The sequence below is a fragment of the Pantherophis guttatus genome, chromosome 4 (assembly GCF_059756535.1).
Source record: "Pantherophis guttatus breed Tessera chromosome 4, ASM5975653v1, whole genome shotgun sequence".
In the NCBI taxonomy this organism is placed as follows: Eukaryota; Metazoa; Chordata; class Lepidosauria; order Squamata; family Colubridae; genus Pantherophis; species Pantherophis guttatus.
In genome coordinates this window covers 88,233,088-88,254,680 of record NC_142066.1, presented here as the reverse complement: position 1 = coordinate 88,254,680, position 21,593 = coordinate 88,233,088, and the positions used below count along the sequence as shown (strand labels likewise).

The 21,593-nt window shown below is 39.0% G+C and overlaps 1 protein-coding gene across 5 annotated transcripts in view; it reads left to right on the top strand.

The window, feature by feature from the left end:
- ITGA9 (integrin subunit alpha 9) overlaps positions 1 to 21,593 on the top strand; it is a 588,487-nt gene that overhangs the window by 132,075 nt on the left and 434,819 nt on the right. For all 5 annotated transcript variants that reach the window (XM_034425607.3, XM_034423994.3, XM_034424808.3 and 2 more), the window contains exons 7-9: positions 2,170 to 2,255; positions 9,446 to 9,514; positions 18,185 to 18,322. In XM_034425607.3, the coding sequence (XP_034281498.1) occupies positions 2,170 to 2,255; positions 9,446 to 9,514; positions 18,185 to 18,322 (293 nt within the window). The remainder of the gene's footprint in view (positions 1 to 2,169; positions 2,256 to 9,445; positions 9,515 to 18,184; positions 18,323 to 21,593) is intronic.

Sequence of the window (21,593 nt, the reverse complement as noted above, 5' to 3'; positions counted from 1 at the left end):
CACTCAGCCTTTCTTATGGTCCAACTTTCACAGCCATACATTGCAACTGAGAAAAACATAGCCTTGACTATAGACACTTTTGTTGGCAGGGTGATGTCTCTGCTTTTTAGTATGCTGTCTAGATTTGCCATAGCTTTTCTCCCCAGGAGCAAGTGTCCTTTTTTTTTTTTTTTTTGATTTGATTTATATGCCGCCCTTCTCCGGAGACTCAGGGCGGCTTACAGTGCATTAAGCAATAGCCTTCATACTTTTGTATATTTATACAAAGTCAGCTTATTGCCCCCACAAACTGGGTCCTCAATTTACCTACCTTAGAAAGGATGGAAGGCTGAGTCAACCTTGAGCCTGGCGAGATTCGATCTTACTTTAATTGCAGACAGCTGGTGTTAAATTACAGTGCTTCTGTCTGTTGAGCTAAACCAGGCTCCTTTTAATTTCTTGGCTGCAGTCCCCATCTGTGGTGAAGACTAAATATAGTACTCTTAGACGACTGCAAATCCCAAAGGGAAGCTAAAATTGATAGTAAGTCATTTACAGAATATATATGTGATCTTGGTCTTAACCTATGGCCTTTGTTAAAATCATTATTACATGTTTGGAAAATGAATAAATAATCCTGACTTAAAGAAGTCCTTTTTCAATGATTTATTGTTCCATGAAAATATGCTAGGGTAATAGGGGAATGTAAGCATTATTTATTAGTAAGGCTTAGAAACATCTATTTAAAAATGCAGTCAGTATCACAGGAGAAATGTTAATTCCTCTAATCACTTCTGTCGAGTTCTGAGTTGTGCTGATTATGGCAAATCTCTGCTTTCTGTAAGTCTTGATGTGTTAAGTCCTCATCTGTGGTGGATCTCTTCTTCAGTCGACTATTGCTTGCTTGTTTCTTTGGTTAGAAAAAGACATAGGGGTTTTCTCTTCGAAAAAATATGAAAATTAATATTTGTAATGCAGGTAAAAGGCCTGTAATTCACAGTATAAAGGGAGAAAGAGACCTTTCAAGTATATTGTTTTACAAGGAAAAGGAGTTGAACATTAAAGAGTGTTCCTGTCTCATAATGTATCATTTTAGAGAGGCAAATAAAATCATATTATTGACCTTTCAGATAAATCTTTTGCCTCTTTCAGTTACATTTTGTTTTATTTTGTTTAAATCCAAATTGACTTGTGTTCATTCTCTTTTTCCACATACTTTATATTTTCTATATTTTCACTGAGAAATATGTAAACATTTTAACATGTCACTATTACAAGTAGTTGCAATTTACTGATATGGTGATGCACAAATTTCTATTTGATTTGGGGAAAGTTGCACAAAAAACAGTTTCTTTACACATTCAGCATTAGAAATCAGCGGGACCATTGCTTACACAGAAAGTACAACGTGATTAAAATCCTGTACCTTTGTTACAATTTAAGCTGTAGCTACATGGCTTCCCATGTAGCTTTTGTTTCGTGAATCAGGTCACAGCATTGACCTCCATGAATTTGTTTAATCACTCAGTAAAGTCAACCAAGTTTCTAACTCATTATATTTTGTGGTGAGTTATGCTGTTCCACCTGGATCTATGTGAATAATTTCTTTTTAATTGACTTTAATATCTCATAATCCATTTTCATTTGAGGAGCATGGATTATAGTATTTTGGGAATTGGAGAAAAACTTTAGTTATCCATGTATTCCATATGTTGCTTATTTTTTTAACATCTGCTATTTCCAGTATTCAATTCAATCAATAATGTGGTAGAAATTATCTGTTTTACACTTGAAAAACTGTTTGCTTTTCAGTTCTAGTACTCTTCTTCCCTTTTATTGCCTTGCTTTTAATTTGTTCAATAATAACTATCAACTGTTCTGATACCTTTTCTTACTTAAATTATTGTTCTTATGTGTCTCCTGCTTACATCTTTACCACCTTATTGTTAGGTAAAACTTGTTTGTTATTTCAATCCTGGAATGGTGAGTTTACAGTTCCAGAAAAGTAAAGCTTTTACAGAATTTGAAGGTGTTTTGCTTAAGTTTAACTTCCACTCTGAGAGAAGGGGAAAATGCTTTATCCCAATAAATGACCTAAGTCTTGGCCCCATTTCCCTTTTTTTTTTTTTTGGCTGATATTTTTGGTCATTTTTTCTCTCTGCTTGTCCACCCTAAAAATGACCCGCTCAGGATATGCAGTGACAGCAGGTCACTTCTCTCAACTGATGACCACGGACGTCGTTGGAGGAGCTCCCCAGGATGGAGGCATTGGAAAGGTTTGGCTGTTGATCAAACTTCAGCTCATAGTTTATCCAAGGGAAAATGGACAAGAAGTGTGGGGCTGCAGCAGTTTGAAGAACATTCCTGAAAATATTTCATTGCCAATAACAGAAGGAGGATAATTAACGATATCTAGTTTGTTCAAGACTTTCCTTGTCTTGTGGTCCTACTCTCATTGTTCTGAGAATCTCCTCACCCATTTTCTAGCAGCAGCAGCAGATAGAGAAACCTTCCTTTTTAAAAATCACAATTCATTTTAAATTCAAGCTGTGACTATCATGTATATAATCATTTTCAGTGAACACTTGGTAGTAATCAAGACCAAAGATTTAGAAAATCTTTGTATTACCCAATTCAATATTGTTTATTCAAGTTAGCTATAGTTTTTCATAGACTCTAGCAGAATTTATTTTTTAATCAGGAACTTCCACATTCCTAATTAGGATGTCCTAATAAGCCATAGATTTCCATCCTTTAGAGTGAGTTGAAGCATAAAAATCGCTACTATATGCAATCTGTATAGTTGTGCAAAGACTGCATTTAACCTCTAATTTATGTTAATCATTTTTGATAAGCCTGAAACGAATCAGAATCACTTTTGCAGATAAGCAAAGCATAAAAGTGAAGTACTTAGATCTTGGGTTTTTTCCCTACCTTTTTTGACTGCCATTCCCTAATGTTCTCATGGATTAGATAGATACAGCAGAAACATAACATAGAAGTAAACCGGAAAACCACAAACAAGCCCATGTTTTTACATCTCACTAAATACACAGTTGAAATCAGGAAGCTAACCACAAACCTTGCTTTCTAACTGATTTTTCTGCTGTACTGTGGCATATTCATGGATCTCCATTTCTACATCACCCAGAGCCAAAAACAAAGTTATAGCTTTGTATAGCCACATGTTTCCCCAAGTCTAGGAAGGAATTTGATCTTTAATATAGAGCACTGCAATATATGATCCAGGATAGTAATGCTGTATCAGCTACGGAGCTGTATGGAGGCCTAACTGTTTAATTGCTACTCTACTACAGTAAGCAAGATAGTTGTGAGGCTCTATAGCATATCTTTTAGGTCAAGAGCAAGTACTGAATTGTAAGCCAGTATACTTTACTGGCTTACTTTAATAGGCAAACAGCCCAACTACTGCTGAGTAGACATCTCATATACATCTCATCTCATATTTTTTGAACATGGGTTACCCATTAACCCTCTAAAGTAGATTGCTGTTACTATCTTCAAATATTTGGAATGAAGGATGATAGCTACCTAAATCTACCTAGTTTGACTACAATGAAATGTGAATCATATTTTTTTAAATTGTAATTTTTAGTTTGTACTTTTAACAATTAAAGCTATAAACCAGCACAATATTTCAGGCACTAAAGCTTTCTGGAGAAAAATATGTATGACAAATAATTATTATCAATATTTACACCAGAAAAACAGTCTCCTTGTGAATAAACTTAGTCATGCAATGTGTTTAGTATATTCTTAGTCTTTAAATACATCTCATTTTTGTAATTAGTATCCTTAGTGAGTATCAGTGCACTGCAGATACCTCCTTGTTCATGGAATGTCCTAGCTTGGAAGATAGTCTCTTGATTAGAATTCCAACTTACATAAAATAATGTGATTGTGCTTGTGATAAAACTAGATTGTGCTTACTATTAACAGGGTATGCTGCATGGCGCATGGAAATGACTGAGCCGAGTAACTTAATCTAAACCTTCTCCATCTTACTAAAATACATTTTGTGAAAGCTTTAATTAACCAGTGTCATGATGGATGTGAGAGATTAATATATGTGGGCCTATTTGCTTGTGGTAATTTGGAAGATTGTGGTACATAAGAGGAGTAAATTATAAAGAATACAAATGAGTTGAGGAAAAGTAGACCACATATAACTGTGAAACTAAAAATGAGAATGATATAATAACCCTGAATGAAAGTAGTCAAATCTTTGGAATTGTGGAATACATCTATAGAAATAAAATTATATGTTTATGAGTAAAAGAGCTAAAATGTTTGACAGAAACTATGATTTGACATCTTCTAGATTGTGGATATGTGTGAAATAGGGATCCATTACATAGTCATGGCTGCACATTGTTCTTGAGTGAATGGTAATAAAAGAAGAGTCAGGAGTTTTACAGAAAATAGTATAACATTCAAAATCCATCAGATCTAGGGGGAAAAATCTGTTGGTTTCATGGATAAATGCATAAGGAAAAGAGCGGAGCAAAGTTTAGTGAGTGGTCTATTCACTCAAGTCTCAAGAATTAATGAGATAATGACCATATACTTTGGTGTGCATTCGGTTAAAGAATTGTTTATTGAAAAAATGTGAGCATGATACTAGTCATGCATATATACTTGGAAAAGTATATATGCGTGAATGAAAAACTATGATTATTTAGTTTGTTTATGATGAAATTAAGAGAATTAGTGAAGGAGGCAAGAGTAGTGAGAAATTGTAACTTCTTTATTTAGTAGTTTCAAGGGTAGATGTTGAGAAGAAATCAATGTGGAAAAAATGAAAAACAAAAAGAATAAATGTAATAGCTGCAAGGAAAAAAGTTCGTAATGTGTGTGGAAAAAAGATTAGAAAATAAATTGATTTATCAAGAGACTAGATGGAAACTGAAAGAGGCTATGGAAATTGTTGGGAACAGATTGAAAAGAATGATGGTACAGAAAACTAAAAAGATGTGATTGAGAATTTATATAAGAGAAAGATTGCTGTAAAAAATTAAATATATTTTATAAAGTGTAGTTACAGTGAATACTCAATGAAAGAAAGGAACACTTAGAAGGGGAGAAAATATGCAAAACAAGTTTGATGGGCGTTTTAAAAAAATGGCAGTGGATGAAAAAAACTAAACAAACCTCTAGGAGAGGAAACAAAATAAAAAATGCTGAAATGATTTAAAAAAACAAACACCAAGAAGCAATGGATGGAAGCTAACCAAGGAAAGAAGCAACTTAGAACTAAGGAGAAATTTCCTGATAGTGAGAACAATCAATCAACCAGTGGAATGAGTTGTTTTCAAAAGTTGTGGGTGCTCAGTCACAGAAGAGACTGGACAGCTACTTGTCTGAAGTGGTATAGAGTCTCCTGCTGGAGCGTGGGGTTGGACTACAAGACGCCCAATGTCCCTTCAACTCTTTTGTTCTGTGTTCTTTGATTTAAGATGAGGAAATTTTATAGAAAGGAGTATAAAAATAATGATATGTTGAACAATGGAATTGAAATATATATTGTGTTAGTCTCCAATAAAAAATAAATGAAAGAGAAATCATAACTGTTGAGAAATGTAAGTGTACCTCAAACAGCAGACTATATGGATATAATTTGCTTATAGCATCTTGTAGCACCTTTCATGACTAACAAATTTTATAAAAAGACATAAATGTTTGTGATATGTTGTGCTTACTTTATTATCTTTATTATTTATCATCTGAATGATAAAGTGAGCTGGAATTAACAAAAATTTTGGTTTTTAACAAAATGTATTAATTGAAGAAGATGCTACCAGACTGTTTCTGATCTTTTGCCTCTGAATTAATAACTTGGATGCTTATGAAGAGGCTGAGTGACTTATTTAATGTGTGCATGAAGAGTTCATTTGTACTTGATGATTCGAAGAATGCCATTACTTTTCCCCTTTAGAGAAGGGAAAGTAACAAGAGTACATGTAAAACCATGTGACTTAACATTTGTTAAATATATCTGGGAATGAGTATGGTAGAATTCTAATTAAAGGATGCAAGAAGTGACAGCGATTAAAACTGTATGATAGGAGTGATTCGTCAAACCAATTTTTGTTCTCTACAGAATACAGAATAACATTTGGAAAGGACCTTGAAGGTTTTCTAATCCAACCTCCTGCTCAAGCAGGAGACCATATGCAATTCTTTTTAAAAACTGATCTGATAAACAAGAGTGCGTGAAGAACTATGGATGGAGGTTCGCAACATTGTACAAGAGGTAGCAATTAAAACTATCCCAAAGAAAAAGAAATGCAAGAAAGCAAAAAGGCTGTCTGAGGAAGCTTTGCAAATAGCTGAGGAAAAAAAGGAAGCGAAAGGCAAGGGAGAAAGAGAAAGATACACCCAATTGAATGCAGAATTCCAGAGAATAGTTAGAAGAGATAAGAATGCATTCTTAAATGGACAGTGCAAAGAAATAGAAGAAAACAATAGAATAGGGAGGATCAAATATCTCTTAAAGATATGAAGGGAACGTTTCATGCAAAGATGGGCATGATAAAGGACCAAAATGGATTTATCAGAGGCAAAAGAGATTAAGAAGAGGTGGCAAAATTACACAGAAGAACTATACAAGAACGAGCTTAACATCCCTGATAACCACGATGGGGTGGTCACTCATCTCGAGCCAGACATCCTAGAATGTGAAGTCAAACAGGCTTTAGGAAATCTGAGCAACAACAAAGCTAGTGGAGGTGACAGTATTCCAGCTGAGCTATTCAAAATCTTAAAAGATGATGAAAGTGCTACGCTCCATTTGCCAGCAAATTTGGAAAACTCAACAGTGGCCACAGGATTGGAAAAGGTCAGTTTACATTCCAATTCCAAAGAAAGCAATGCCAAAGAATGTTCAAACTATTGCACCATTGCACTCATTTCACATGCTAGTAAAGTTATCTTACAAGCTAGGTTCCAGTAGTATGTTGATCGAGAACTACCAGAAGTACAGGCAGGATTTCGAAGAGGCAGTGGAACTAGAGATCAAATTGCCAACATACGCTGGATCATGGAGAAAGCTAGGGAGTTCCAGAAAAACATCTGCTTCATTGACTATGCTTGATTGTGTGGATCACAACAAATTGTGGCAAGTTCTTAAAGAGATGGGAGTACCAGACCATTTTATTTGTCTTTTGAGAAATCTATATGCGGGTCAAGAAGCAACAGTGAGAACTGGACATGGAACCACTGATTGGTTCAAAATTGGGAAAGGAGTCTGGCAAGGTTGTATACTGTCACCCTGCCTATTTAACTTCTATGCAGACCACATCATGAGAAAGGCGGGGCTAGATGAATCAAAAGTTGGAATTAAGATTGCCGGGAGAAATATCAACAATCTCAGATATGCAGATGATACCACTCTAATGGCAGAAAGCGAAGAGGAATTAAAGAGCCTCTTGATGTGGGTGAAGGAGAGTGCAAAAGTTGGCTTGAAACTCAACATTAAGAAAACTAAGATCATGGCATTCGGCCCTCTCAATTCCTGGCAAATAGATGGGAAAGAAATGGAAGTAGTGACAGATTTTATTTTCTTGGGCTCCAAGATCACCACAGATGGGGACTGCAGCCAAGAAATTAAAAGATGCTTGCTCCTGGGGAGGAAAGCTATGGCAAATCTAGACAGCATTCTAAAAAGCAGAGACATCACCTTGCCAACAAAAGTGTGTATAATCAGGGCTATGGTTTTCCATTTGCAATGTATGGCTGTGAAAGTTGGACCATAAGAAAAGCTGAGTGCCAAAGAATTGAGGCCTTTGAACTATGGTGCTGGAGAAGACCGATCAAACCGGTCAGTCTTCGAGGAGATCAACCCTGACTGCTCTTTAGAAGGCCAGATCCTGAAAATGAAACTCAAATACTTTGGCCACCTAATGAGAAGAAAGGACTCACTGGAGAAGAACCTAATGCTGGGAAAGATTGAGGGCAAAAGAAGAATGAGGTGGCTGGATGGAGTCATTGAAGCAGTAGGCATGAACTTAAATGGATTCCAGAGGATGGTAGAGGACAGGAAGGCCTGGAGGAACATTGTCCATGGGGTCGCGATGAGTCAGACATGACTTCGCAACTAAGAACAACAACAAAAAAGGCACTGTAGAGAACTTTGGATTCTAACCAGCTGGATGTTCCTCTATTATCAGTTAGGAGAACATCCTCTTCATTTCTCATAGGAACCATGAATAGAAAATATCCAGTTTAGGACATCTCTATTTTAGAAAGCTAAATTGAATTATAAATAGGAAAATAATCTGATTGCTATTTCAATAATTTTGTCCTATCCCCTTTGGATAAACTTTTATAAAGAAACTTTAAAAGTATCCTTTCTTTGTATGTAGGGAAGTCATGAAATCCACTGTTCTATATTGAACAGGTAGTGCAACAAGCATGATGTCTTCTTTGTTCAAAATATTTATGGATAAATGTGTAAGGCATGATTGTGATGACATTAGAGCCGAATCAGATTGGATCATGATGCCTTGTTTTTAATCATAATCTTGAATGATATTCAGCAAATATATTGTATGATGCAGCGAGGAAAATGATATGAAAAGTAAAGTATCAAAGATCAAAGTAGTTGTGTTTGTCAGGAAAAAACTAAGTGAATGAATGAAAACTACATATCAATATTAAACTAGAGGAGGTAGAACAATTTGTTTATGTTCAAAATGAGAAATTAGAGAAGAATTTTAAGAATTTAAATCTGGTGAAATGACAGTATGTAGTAAGCTGTGGATAGACTACTGCAAGGAATGAATGGTGAGATAGACAAAAAGGGCTGTGAATAAAATGGTGTTATTTTCATGTATGAAAGTGAAAGTTAAATATATCAGGAAAAACAAAATTGAATATAGTCAAAATGATGTATTTAAGCAAAATAATATAGAATAAAAAATAAATGAAGGCTGAATGAATGTTGATTAAATAGTAAAATGAGTGACCAACACAAAAGAAGTTCACTGAGATAAAAGGATTGAATTCCCAAAAATTATATTTAAAAAAATGAATGAAAAAGAGGATGCTTGAGACAGTTGTGGTTGGATAGAGTTCATCAAAAAAGAAAAAAGAAAAAAGACACAAGAATAAAAGGCAATGTATGAAGCAGTGGTGGAAAGAATGATGGTTTGTAAAGATAAAATAGTATGGAGTGCTATATAAATGTTTTGGTGTAACTAGTTTTAGCTTTATTGCATCTATCTATCTATCTATCTATCTATCTATCTATCTATCTATCTATCTATCTATCTATCTAAATTCTTAAACCTTAATCATGTTTGGCTTCTTATATTTTATGCCTTCTTCACTGCTATATAACACTGCTTACCCAAAAAATATTGCATGATAGGCACATTGATATGCATGAATTATATCAGTTGATCTAATTATATTGGAGATAAAACTTTGTTTTCTAACTTCATAGGTGTACATATTCCGCACAGATAGGAATTCTGGCTCTTTGATCAAAATCTTCCAGGCTTCTGGTAAAAAGGTGAGTAACCCTCAAGCAAAAATACATTTCACTATAATCAGCTTTCACAGATAATAGTGTTTGGGGGTGTTGGGCTTTAGAATTTACTGACCATGGTCTGGAGAACAGTTTTCCCAACATTTTGTCAGCAGGTCTGGCTGGCATCTTCAGCGGCAGTATAGCATATTACCTTGCATCTGAATATGCCAACCATAGTTCCTGGCAAAAATGTCCAGAAATTTGTTTTCCAGACCACAGTCACTAAATCCTGAAACCAGCGCTGTCAACAAATACATATATTTACTTTTTAATAAATGTAATAAAAGGTACTCCACATTGTTCTTGTCTAAGCCTTATTCAGGTTGCTCATTAGCACAATGTTTTCAAGGCAGAGTTTACTCAATTGATTACATTTCTTTCTTCATGCTGCAATTTTCTGAGTTGAGAACATTTTAAGGAACAGATGTCTTGGATCATCCATCCATATAACCATGCATTATAAATTCGTGGTGGATTTTTATCAGCTTGATAAGAACCCTTTTTGCAAATGCTATCAAACTGTTACGGTAAATATATGTTTTTATTTGTAGAGCTTATGGCAGGGGTGTCAAATTTGCGATGACATGTCATCACATGAGGTATTGCAGCTTTCCCCCCCTTCACTAAACCGGGGGTGGGCGTGATCAGCACGTGACATATCCAGCCCGTGGGCCTCGAGTTTGACACCCCTGGCCTATGGTATCAGGTAAAGCAAAATTATGCAAAAACTAAGTTTTCTGTGCTCAACAGAGTTGTGTGACATTTAGATGAGACTTTTACTGTGTTTCCCTGAAAATGCGACATGTCCTGAAAATAAGGCCAAGCCTGATTTTTGGGGTGGTCCTAAATATATGCCCTCCCCTGAAAATAAGCCTTAGTGAAGGGGTGGGCATGGCCAGCACAGGAGACAACCTTTCCCTTTCCCAGTCACCCTCTGGAAGTTCGCATTAATTGCTGCCTGCTGATCAGCTGAGCCAGCAAGGGTTATGCAACTCGGGCCAGATCTCCAGAGCACCTCCCCAGCTGCCGGCCTCTATTTCCTTTTCCTGCCAATCGTTCTTTACTTGGGATCACAGCACAGATACACATCCATCTGAAGCCTTCAGCCTTGCAATCCTGGGAGAGGCCTCTGTGCTGCGATCCCAAAGAAAGAACGGGGTGTGTGTGTGTGTGTGTGTGTGTGTGTGTGAGAGAGAGAGAGAGAGAGAGAGAGGGAGGGAGGGAGGGAGGGAGGGAGGGACGAAGGGAGAGAAAGAGAGAGAGATCCGATCCAACCTCAGAGAGTCCAGGGCTGGCAGCAATGTTCTCTCCATCCGTCCCCCCCTGTCTCTCACACATACAGGTCCCTCACCTCCCCCAACCCTCCCAAAACAGCCACATCCCTTTACTAACCTGCTTTCCAGCTCTGTTCTCCACTGTCATGTGCAGGGCAAGAAAAGTAGTCTGTGGGACTATGGTAAAAAACCCTTCCAACATTGCGAGATTTTTTTTTTTTCATGAGAAGTTGGCAGGTATTTTTTTTTTTACTGTAGTCCAACAGACTTCTTGTCCTGAACGTGCAGCAGAGAACGGAGCTGGAAAGCAGATTAGTGAAGGGATGTGGCTGCCCTGGTGGGGAATGCGCAGGGCAAAGAGAGGTGCGTGGGCTGAGCTGGGCAGAACTTCTCCGCCCCCCCCCGCTGTCCACAGCACCGACCGTAGACCTCAAGCCACCGCTCCTTCTCCTGTACCATGGCTGCAGCCCGCCCATTCACGCCCCCATGCCCAGGTGCCGTGTCCACTTAGCCCACGCTACCGAGCGCCCGCCACAGCAGCCCCAGTGCCAGCATCACCACCTTGGGGTTTCCTCGGCAGGGTAGCTTGTAGCGGCAGCGAGTCCTCCATGTGTGGCGGGTGGAAGTCAGTGCACATACTTCCAGTGGGGGCCGGGGGGGTGGCTGCATGGTGAGGCATGGGAAGTCACGGAAGACTACAACACCTGGCAGGCCTGGCACATCCCGCAGCTGGACACAGGTCTCTCGGCAGGGATGGCTGAGGTGCTGTGGGTGTTGTTGCTGCTGCCATCGCTGCCTGTGGAGGCCCTGTGGGCCAAGCTCAGCCGCGGGCAGAGAGCACTGGCTGTGGCTGGGCCGGCCAAGCTGCGCCTGTCAGTGCTGCCCTCAATACAGCTCCCCGACATCTTGCTGCTGGGTGTCTGGAAAGAGTAAGTGGGAGGAAGGGAAGGCGGGCAAGAGTCCCACGAGGCTCCCCTCTCCAGAAAGAGTCTGGCCTGGGCCTGGATGCCGTCCCATCTGGTGACTCCCAAGGCAGAGGGGCTCCCCAGGCTCACTGGCGGGCGCTCCAGTTGGTCAGTGCTCTAGTGGGGGGATCGCAGGGCGATCGGAGCAGAGTGGAGCGGGGGTGGTGAAGGGGAGGCAACCATCACCATAGAGTGGGAAAGGCACTCCCAGAGCGGTTGCTGCCGTGGTTTGGGTTTGGAAGTTGCAGAGGCAGAGTTTGGGGGAGAGAAAGAAAGACTTCTGCTGCTTCCCTTGTGCGCAGCCAAAAGCAGAAGCAGCAGAAGTCTTTCTTTCTCTCCTCTCCCAAACTCTGTCTCTGTGGATTCCAAACCCCGGCTGGAAGCTGCTGGAAGTGGAGAAGAGGCCAGTTGGGCCAGCTGCCTGCTGCCAAGTCTTCTGGCCAGTTGGCCTAAAACCCCATGGGGCCCCTCCAGCAGGGTGCCCTTCTTTGCTTTGTGGGCATCTGGGGCAGAGAGGCGGTGAAGGGCAAAGGGAGTTGCAGCCCCACATAGGGAGTCCGTGCCGCCACCCGTCAGCTGGTAGGGACAGTGATGCAGCCAGGGCAGTGGCCACTCTGTGAGTGTGCTTTCCACTCTATAGTGATGGCTGGTGCTCGAGCTGGACCCTGCAGGGGAGCTGGCCCAGGCCATGGCTTCTGTGTGGGTGCTGGTGGTGGGTGCCGGCAGCATCATCTGCGAGCTCCTCAAGGACCTTGTGCTCACCGGCTTTGCCCACATCGATGTGATGAGGCCTGGGAGGCACGTGAGTGGTGGTGGTGGGGATGTGTGAAACAGGCGCTTGTGTGGCTTGTCACCTTCGGGTCGCTCGTGTTTCACACACCCCTATGGGAAGGGAGGAGCTTGATGCCAGCGCATGGAGGGAGCCTCTCTCTGCTGGACTCTGGCTGTGAGTGTGCAGGCCGCCCGGGGCTTCATGCACCCCGAAAATAATAAAAAAAAATAAGGCCAAGCCCTTATTTCAGGGTTAAAGAAAAAACAACCACGGTCTTATTTTTGGGAAAACACGGTAGTAAGATGACCCCTGATTGACCTATACACTACTAAAGCATTCTCTGTCTACTTGCAGGATGACATTTTTTTGCTGAAAATAAATAATGCTAGGAGCTTTCTTTTTATGGAGTTCTGTTATAATGCCACACAATCTGAAGTAGTTGACTTTTTAAAAATTGGAAATAAATTGTAAATTTAAGTTGACAGATGTAAATGGCAAAAAGTTAAAAAATTCTCTCAATAACATTAGGCAATCTCTCTCAGGGCAATCCCATGACAGACATATAACAGAGATCTTTTCCTTCATGAAATTGCTCTAATCCATAGTGACATATTATTCAGTTACTTCATTCATAGTCTAGGAAATTAAAATAAGACTGCTGTATGCAATTGCAAAGAATAAAAAGAATCCACATGGGATTAGATGCTGACTGACCAGCAATTCAGAAAAGTAAACAGAAATAAACAGTTTAATTATATTTTGGTCAAGTGAGTCCTATTTTCACAATGAATGAAGAATAAGCATTTCTTGGCAAAAATCGAAAGGACATTCACTATTCAGGGCAGCTTTTTAAGTCAGGGTTGTCTTGTGAAAATTGCATAAAATGTTTCCGTCCTGTGTACCTGCAATTCATACTTGTCATCCCATAATGCAGAGAGAGTCTTTGATGCCACTGCCATAGATATGTGATTCTATCATAGTAATTCTGAAACCAAGTCATGTGATATGTGATCTCTTCAGTCTTAAATCTGCCAAATACAGTCTTTTTTCAGTCCAGCTACTTCAATCCAAATAACAAATTATCTATTATAAGAATTAGGTTTTCAAAAATAAATCAATATAATAAAGTCAGATGATTAGTTCAAATGAGTATAAAGATTTATTGCAATCTTAAGCAAGAAGATCCACAAGAATCTGGCCAGGTGACCATTACGGGAAACATGGGAAAGATAAGAATGGAATTCAAGGTAGGCTGGACTTATGGGTATGAAGGAACTCATGACTTATGATGCATTTGACCCCTCCCTTAGACTCAACTTGTCATCTCCTACAGTGTCTTCCCCAAAAAGAACATTATATTTCCATTCCATCGTCAAAGGCTCTATGGAAAAGAAAGACAGCCTATTGTCAGCCTTCTGAAAAACTAATAGGAGCAATAACAACCTTGTCTCTAGAGGTAGGTTATTTCAGAGAAGGGAAGACATTGCAAAGTGGGCTCTTCTCTAGACCACTTCTTGCTTGTATTTCCAGATGAGACACTTTTAATATGCCCTCTCTATTAGTTCTTACTAGATAGGCAATTCCATTTGGAGCAGGCTGTTTTATAGGTAACGAGTCAAAATTTATAGTGTAATAATTAGCATTTTAAATTTATTAATAAAACTTATAGGTAATAATTAGCATCTTAATTTGAACCTTAACATTTGCAAGCAATCAGTACAGTTACTGGAAAAAAATGATACCTTATGGGTAAATTAAGAATACTCTGTCACTATATAGATTACAGATTAACAGAGTTGGAAGGGACCTTGTAGGTCTCCTAGTCCAACCCCCTGCCCAAGCAGAAGGCCCTACACCATTTCTGACAAATGGCAGTCAAATCTCTTCTTGAATGCCTCCAGTGATGAAGCTCCCACAACTTGTGAAGGCAAGCTGTTCCATTGGTTGATTGTTCTTACTGTCAGAAAATTTATCCTTATTTCCAGGTTGAATCTCTCCTTGTTCAGTTTTCATCCATTATTTCTTGTCTAGCTCAGGTGCCTTGGAAAACAGCTTGACCCTTCCTCTCTGTGGCAGTGCCTCAAATATTGGAACACTGCTATTATGTCTCCCCGGTCCTTATCTTCACTAGACTAGTAATGTCCAATTCCTGTAACTGTTCCTCATATGTTTCAGTCCCCTAATCATCCTGGTTGCTCTTCTCTGCACTCTCAACATCTTTTTTATAGTGTGGTGACCAAAACCGAATGCAGTATTCTAGGTGTGGTCTTACTAAATGTGGTATTAGTACCTCACTTTATCTTAATTGTATCCCTCTGTTAATGCAGCTAAGGATTGCATTGGCTTTTTTAACTGCCGCTGCACACTGCTGGCTCATATTTAGCTGATTGTCCACTAAGACTCCAAGATCCTTCTCACAGTTACTGCTATTAAGCCTGGTTTCACCCAATCTATATGTGTACTTTTGGTTTTTCTTGCCTAAGTGGAAGACTTTACTTTTCTCTACATTGAATTTCATTTTGTTAGATAAGGCCCAATCTGTCAAGATCCGTCGGGGTCTTGAGCCTATCTTCTAGGGTGTTAGCTATTCCTGCCAGTTTAGTATCATCTGAAAATTTGGTAAATTCCCTTTTTATTCCCTCATCTAAGTCATTATGAAAATATTGGAAGAGTACTGGGCCTAAGATGGAACCTTGTGGTACCCCATTGCTTACTTCTCTCTATGTAGACTTAGACCCATTAAGGACTACTCGTTGAGTATGGTTTGTCAGCCAGTTGTGAATCCATCTGGTGGTGAATCTAGCTATCCCACTTTTTTCTAGCTTACAAAGAAGTAGGTTGTGGTCTACTTTGTTGAATGACTTGCTGAAGTCTAAGTATATTATGTCCACAGTATTTCGCTGATCTAGTAATTTAGTCACTATTTTGAAGCATGAAATAAGATTGGTTTGGCATTATCTGTTTTTAACAAACCCATGCTGACTGCTAGTTATTACTTTACTCGTTTCTAGATGTTGGAAGATCTGTTTTTTTATTATCTTTTCCAGTATATTCTCGGTTATTGATGCTACGCTGATTGGTCTGTAGTTTCCTGGGTCTGGTTTTTTTTCCTTATTTGAATATGGGAACCACATCACTTCTTTTCCAGTCCTCTGATAGTTCCCTGGTGTTCCAGGATTTTTGAAAGATGTGGTGCAATGGTTCTGAGATGACATCTGCCAGCTCCTTTAGAACTCTGGGATGTAATCCATCAGGTCCCGATGATTTGTATTCATCAAGATCAGACAGGTGTTCTCTTACTATTTTTTTTGCTTATTTTAACTTTTATTTCTAGTCTGTCTTTTACAGTTACACTTTTGGTGGATTGAGTTAAGAATGAGTAAGCAGCTCTGCTTTCTCTCTGTTGCCTGTAACTTCCTTGCCATCTTCTCTCTTTAGTGGACCGACTGTTTCCTTGATTTTCTTCTTGTTATTTATATGTTGGAAGAAACTTTTAAAATTATCTTTGACTTTTGTTGCAAGCTTTTGTTCATTCTGAGCCTTTGCTTTCCTGACTTCATTTTTGCAGATTCTGTTATCTGCTGATATTCTGCATTATTTATGTGTCCCTCTTTCCATTTTTTGTACTTGTCCTTTTTTGACTTTCAATTTGTCAGAGAGATCTTTGTGCAGCCATGCTGGTTTCCCAAGATTCTTGAGTAGTTTTCCCTTAAGGATTTTCATCCAAGGAATCTTTCCCAAGTTCTCTCTGGGTTTATTAAAATCAGCTCTTTTAAAATCTAAGACTCTGGTATCATTATGTTCTATTGCTTATGTTTGCATTATCTTGAATTCTAGTATGACGTGGTCACTCTCATCCAAGATTCCTGCAGTTTCAACTCCCTTTAACACTTCTCTGTATATCAACAACTATATTCAAACCATTTTTATCTTTGGTATGGTTCTCAAGTTGAACTCATTTTAAACAGACTTAATCAGTAACAGTTCAAAATAAGACCCCACTTAATATTTTAAATCCTTAAATTTCAGTATTTAAAATTATTAGATGGAATGAATCTTTTACTGTGGGGCAGTAAAACTAATTATCTATGCTCGCACAAGGAGTTTTTAAAAAATAGTATTTTGAGTTTCCCATACCCTCCCATTTGAAGGGCCAACCTCTTCATTAAGTAATTTGTCATGGATTCAATCCTTGGATGAATTTTTGAGCTGATAATAGTTTCCAGTATTACTGAATATCATCAGAAATGCATAACAGTGCATTTCTAGGCATAATTTGCCTGCCATAGGTCTACCTTTCTGGTCTTTTATCAATATTCCTGATCTGGTCTTATTAAAAAGCCTGAACTTTTCAGTTACTGAGATCACATCTACTTCCTGACCCAAAAGAGGGTTTCAAGAGGCAACTGGACTTCCTTGTTTTTCTTTGAAGACCTTTCATTTCTCATCCAAGAAACTTCTTCAGTTTGGATAAGAAGCAAAACGTCTTAAAAGAAAAAACAGAAAGTCCAATTGCTTCTTGAAAAAGCACCTTTTGGACAACCATGACCTGGCTGACTGAGAATCTCCATAGGTATCTACTTTATGACTTAATTCTCTCTTTTAACTCCATTGAAGTGATTGTAAGTTGCTTGGAATCTATGAGAGAATGGTCAAACAGGTATCCAAATGATATTTTTACACTGCATTAATTTGATTCTTTTTAAAATTGTCCTGCATAAACCCTGAAATGTTTATTGATGTAGGTGAATCATCATCATCACTTCAGTAATCCAGGTATATTTAAAGCAAGAGTAGGAAAGGCATAGGATGAGGCAGAATTACAATTCCCAGTAGCCAAAGCTAGTGGGTATTCTCTGAAATGCCAGAAGTCCAGTAATTAAAATAATTACTTTGCTGCTTAGCAATACTTCAAGGGTGGTTCTTGTGGGGAAATGAGATGGGTAGGGGACTACCTGTATTGCTTTGTGCTATAAAAGGAAGATGGGATAGAAGACAAATAAAATAAGCTAGAAATATGTGAGGCTTTTAAAAATAAGAACAGTGATGATGATGATAATAATATAGACTTAACAATTGTTGATAAGAAAATTTGGATAATAGACAAGGCAGTACCTGGGGACAGGAGAAGAGAAAGAACTGGAGAAAATCGCAGAATATAAAGACCTGCAAATAGCAATAAAATGATTGTGGCAAAAAATAAAATAAAATAAAAGTAGTATCAATAGTAGTACCAAAACAAACTGGAGCATCACTTGAATACGATTGGCATTGAAATAAAAAATCGCCATCAGTCAATTGCAAAAGGCAGCTTTACATGGGACAGCTAACATCTTGCAACAATACATTTAACACCATCAAACCACAACTGCCTATCCCAGGTCTTGATAGGTGGATAAAGATGTCAAATCCAGTCTATATCTCTTGATGTGTTCACTGGTGTTCAACCATAACAATAAGAGCAGCTGCCCTATCCAGTTGATATTAGAAAACTATTGCAACTGGCATTTACAGCTACCAGGTGTGAGATAGATCAGTAGGTTGTAGTTTCACTTGCAAAAAAAGAGAGAAAAGCTTGTGTGATTTCCTCTTGTGTGTGGGCAGATACTGAATGCTTTGTTGTGACTCGATTTGGTTTCAGATGGGCTCTTACTTTGGCTCCTCCTTATGTGCAGTTGATCTGAATTCTGATGGACTTTCAGACCTGTTGGTGGGAGCACCCATGTTTTCTGAGATTCGGGATGAAGGTCAAGTCACTGTCTTCCTCAGCAGAGGAAATGTAAGTATATGAACGAACCAAACTAACAGTTTGGAGAAATCTTTGTAATACTTAATCACAATTGTACTGTATTATGTGAATTTGGCTTTAGGGCACTAAAGCCAAATTAAGCAAATGTGGGATTTCAATTTTCCAATTTTTGCTTAAGAGATAAAGCAGTTTTAATAAAACAAGGAGATGCATGTGCTTTTATTATCTCTTAGAATATTATAAAGTCTGTTTGAGTTCCTTCTTGTGCAAGAGTGAACAAATTTGTTATAACACAAGCAAGAAAATACTGGGATGTCTACAGCCTAGATTATTCTCATTTTTTACTACGTTTGACCCTTTATTATTATACTTTCTATTTAAAAAAAATCCAAAGCAGCTTCTAAAATGTCATAGAACCTATATGGAAAAGCAAAGAAATATATTCCGTCATAATGAAGGTATCCTAAAAAAGCACTGAAAAACAAAGATGGAGCCAAGCAGACTTACTACGAGAGGGAGTGCTTCTTCCAGTGTCTTCTAATGATGGCGATAGTGAGAAGGTTTTTAGAGGGCTTGTGTGTGTGTGTGTGTGTGTGTGAGTGTGTGTGTGTGTGTAGTATACACAAACACCCCTATATATATACTATGTGCACAATTATTAGGCAAGTTGTATTTTGGAGGATTAATTTTATTATTGAACAACTACAGTGTTCTCGGTCAATCCAAAATGTTAATAAACTTCAAACCTGAATATTTAAGAAAGAAAAAGTGAGGTTTTGGCTTTCTTAGGAGAATATGTGTGCACAATTATTGGGCAACTATTAGTGTGCAGAATTATTGTGCATCTAAATGAAAAATGAAAATCTGCCCATCTCACTCATTTATTTGCATCTGTTAGTGAGAACAATAAAGAAACATCTCAAAATGTACAAATAAACATTTTTGACATTAAAAAAAAACAGTGATCAGTATAGCCACCCTTCTTTTCAATAACAATTATAAGCCTTCCATTCATGGAGTCTGTCAGTTTCTTGATCAGTTGACAATAAACATTTTATGCAGTAGCAACCACAGCCTCCCAGACACTGTTCAGAGAGGTGTATTGTTTTACTTCACTGTAAATCTCCCGTTTAACAAGGAGATTTCTCAATAGGGTTTAGGTAAGGTGAGGAAGAGGGCCATGTCATTATTCTTTCATCTTTTAGACCTTTTCTGGCTAGCAATGCAGTGGAATACTTTGATGCATGCGATGGAGCCTTGTCCTGCATAAAAACCATAGTCTTCTTGAAAGATGCAGACTTTTTCCTGTACCGCTGCTTGAGGAAAGTGTCTTCTAAAAACTGGCAGTAGGTTTGGGAGTTGATTTTGAGTCCATCTTCAACCAGAAAAGATCCAACTAGCTCATCTTTAATAATTCCAGCCCATACCAGTACCCCACCTCCACCTTGCTGGAATCTGAGTCGAAGTGGAGCTCTGTGCCTGTTGCTGATCCAGCAATGGGCCCATCTATCTGTCCATCAAGAGTTATTCTCATCTCATCAATCCATAAAACCTTTAAAAAAATCTGTCTTCAGGTATTTTTTGGCCCAGTCTTGCCATTTCAACTTATGTGTCTTGTTCAGTGGTGGTTGGGTTTCAGCCTTCCTTACCTTCGCCATGTCTCTGAGCACTGAACACCTTGTACTTCTGGGCACTCCAGGTAGTTTGTAGTTCTGGAATATGACAGCACTGGAGGATAATGGGTTCCTGGTAGCTTCATGTTTGATTCTTCTCAAATCTTTGGCAGTTAATGTCCATCTTTTTTTCTCAATACATTTCTTGTGACACTGTTAACTATCTGCAACAAAACATTTGATAGTTCTGTGATCATGCCCCAATATCTTGCAATTTCAAGAGTGCTGCATCCCTGTGAAAGACTTCTTACAATGTTTTCAGAGTCAGTTAAATCTCTTTTTTGGCCCATTTTGCTCTAGGAAAGGAAGCTGCCTGATAATTATGCACACCTTGATGTAGGGTGTTGATCTCCTTAGGCAGAGGTGAAATTCAAAATTTTTCCCTACTGGTTCTGTGGGCGTGGCTTGGTAGGCATGACTTGGTGGTCATGTGACTGGGTGGGCATGGCCAACTCAATGTCACTCACATCAAGGGGTGCCTCGCCTGGCCCCTTCCCTCCCAGCCATTCCTTGTCACACCCAGCCTCAACGTATCTATAGTTCTGTAAAAACGTTCATCTTTTTTCGACTTGATTATCTACATACTATAGATCAGGGGTTGGCAACCTTAAACACTTAAAGAGCCACAAAGGTCTTAACCGGAAGTCCCCTGTTCAATTCTGGAGTCAACCGGAAGTCCGGTTCCCCCACCATAGAGTCTCCACCTAGCGCGGCATCCTTTTTAATTTAATTTTCCTCTACTTGTCCTAACTGAAAGCCCTATCAATTGTGGAGCTGACTGGCGACAGGGAGCTGCAGCAGAGGGATGAAAGAACCACATGTGGCCCCAGAGCCACGGGTTGCTGACCCCTGCTATAGATGTACTTTCATGGACCGCTGAAAGGAGGAAATGGCTCACATGCTTTGCCCAAGAGTGTGATAGGCAACAGGCTTTTAAGGGGCTGCCACAAAGAAGGGGGAGCAATGTATTATCCAAAGAAGCAGAAGGCAAAACAAGGAGCAATGGATGGAAACTGAACAAAGAGAGAAGCAACCTAAAACTAAGGAGAAACTTTCTGACAGTGAAAATGATTAACCAGTGGAACTGCTTGTCTCCAGAAGTTCTGGGTGCTTGATCACTGGAGGTTTTTAAGAAAAGACTGGACAGCCATTTCTCTGAAATGTTATAAGGGTCCCCTCCAAAGTCCCTTCTAAGTGTTATTCTGTTATTCTGACACCTTTCCCAGGCACTCCACTCAGATCCAAAATGAGGCTGTGGTAGTTGATCAGAGCTCCTCTGTTTTTTATGTGCAACAGCTTTAGCGTTTAGGGTCAGAGCTAAGTTAATTTCCTTTCTGTTAATACATAATCCTTAAAAGGGCTCTCCTGTAGGGACCCTGCATGGTCTAATTCAGAGGTTCCCAACCTTTCTGGCACCAGGGACTGGTTTCATGGAAGACAATTTTACCATGGACCTGTGTGTGTGAGAGGGGGGGGGAGAGAGACAAGTATACGGTTTGGGAAAGAGGCACAGACAGAAGTGGTAAATTAAATAGTAGGTGGGCCACGCATAAAGTAAAATAAGTGTGGGATTGTTACTTAAGGCCTGCCACCAGATGATTTTGCTCCAGTTCAGAGGAAAATCAGAA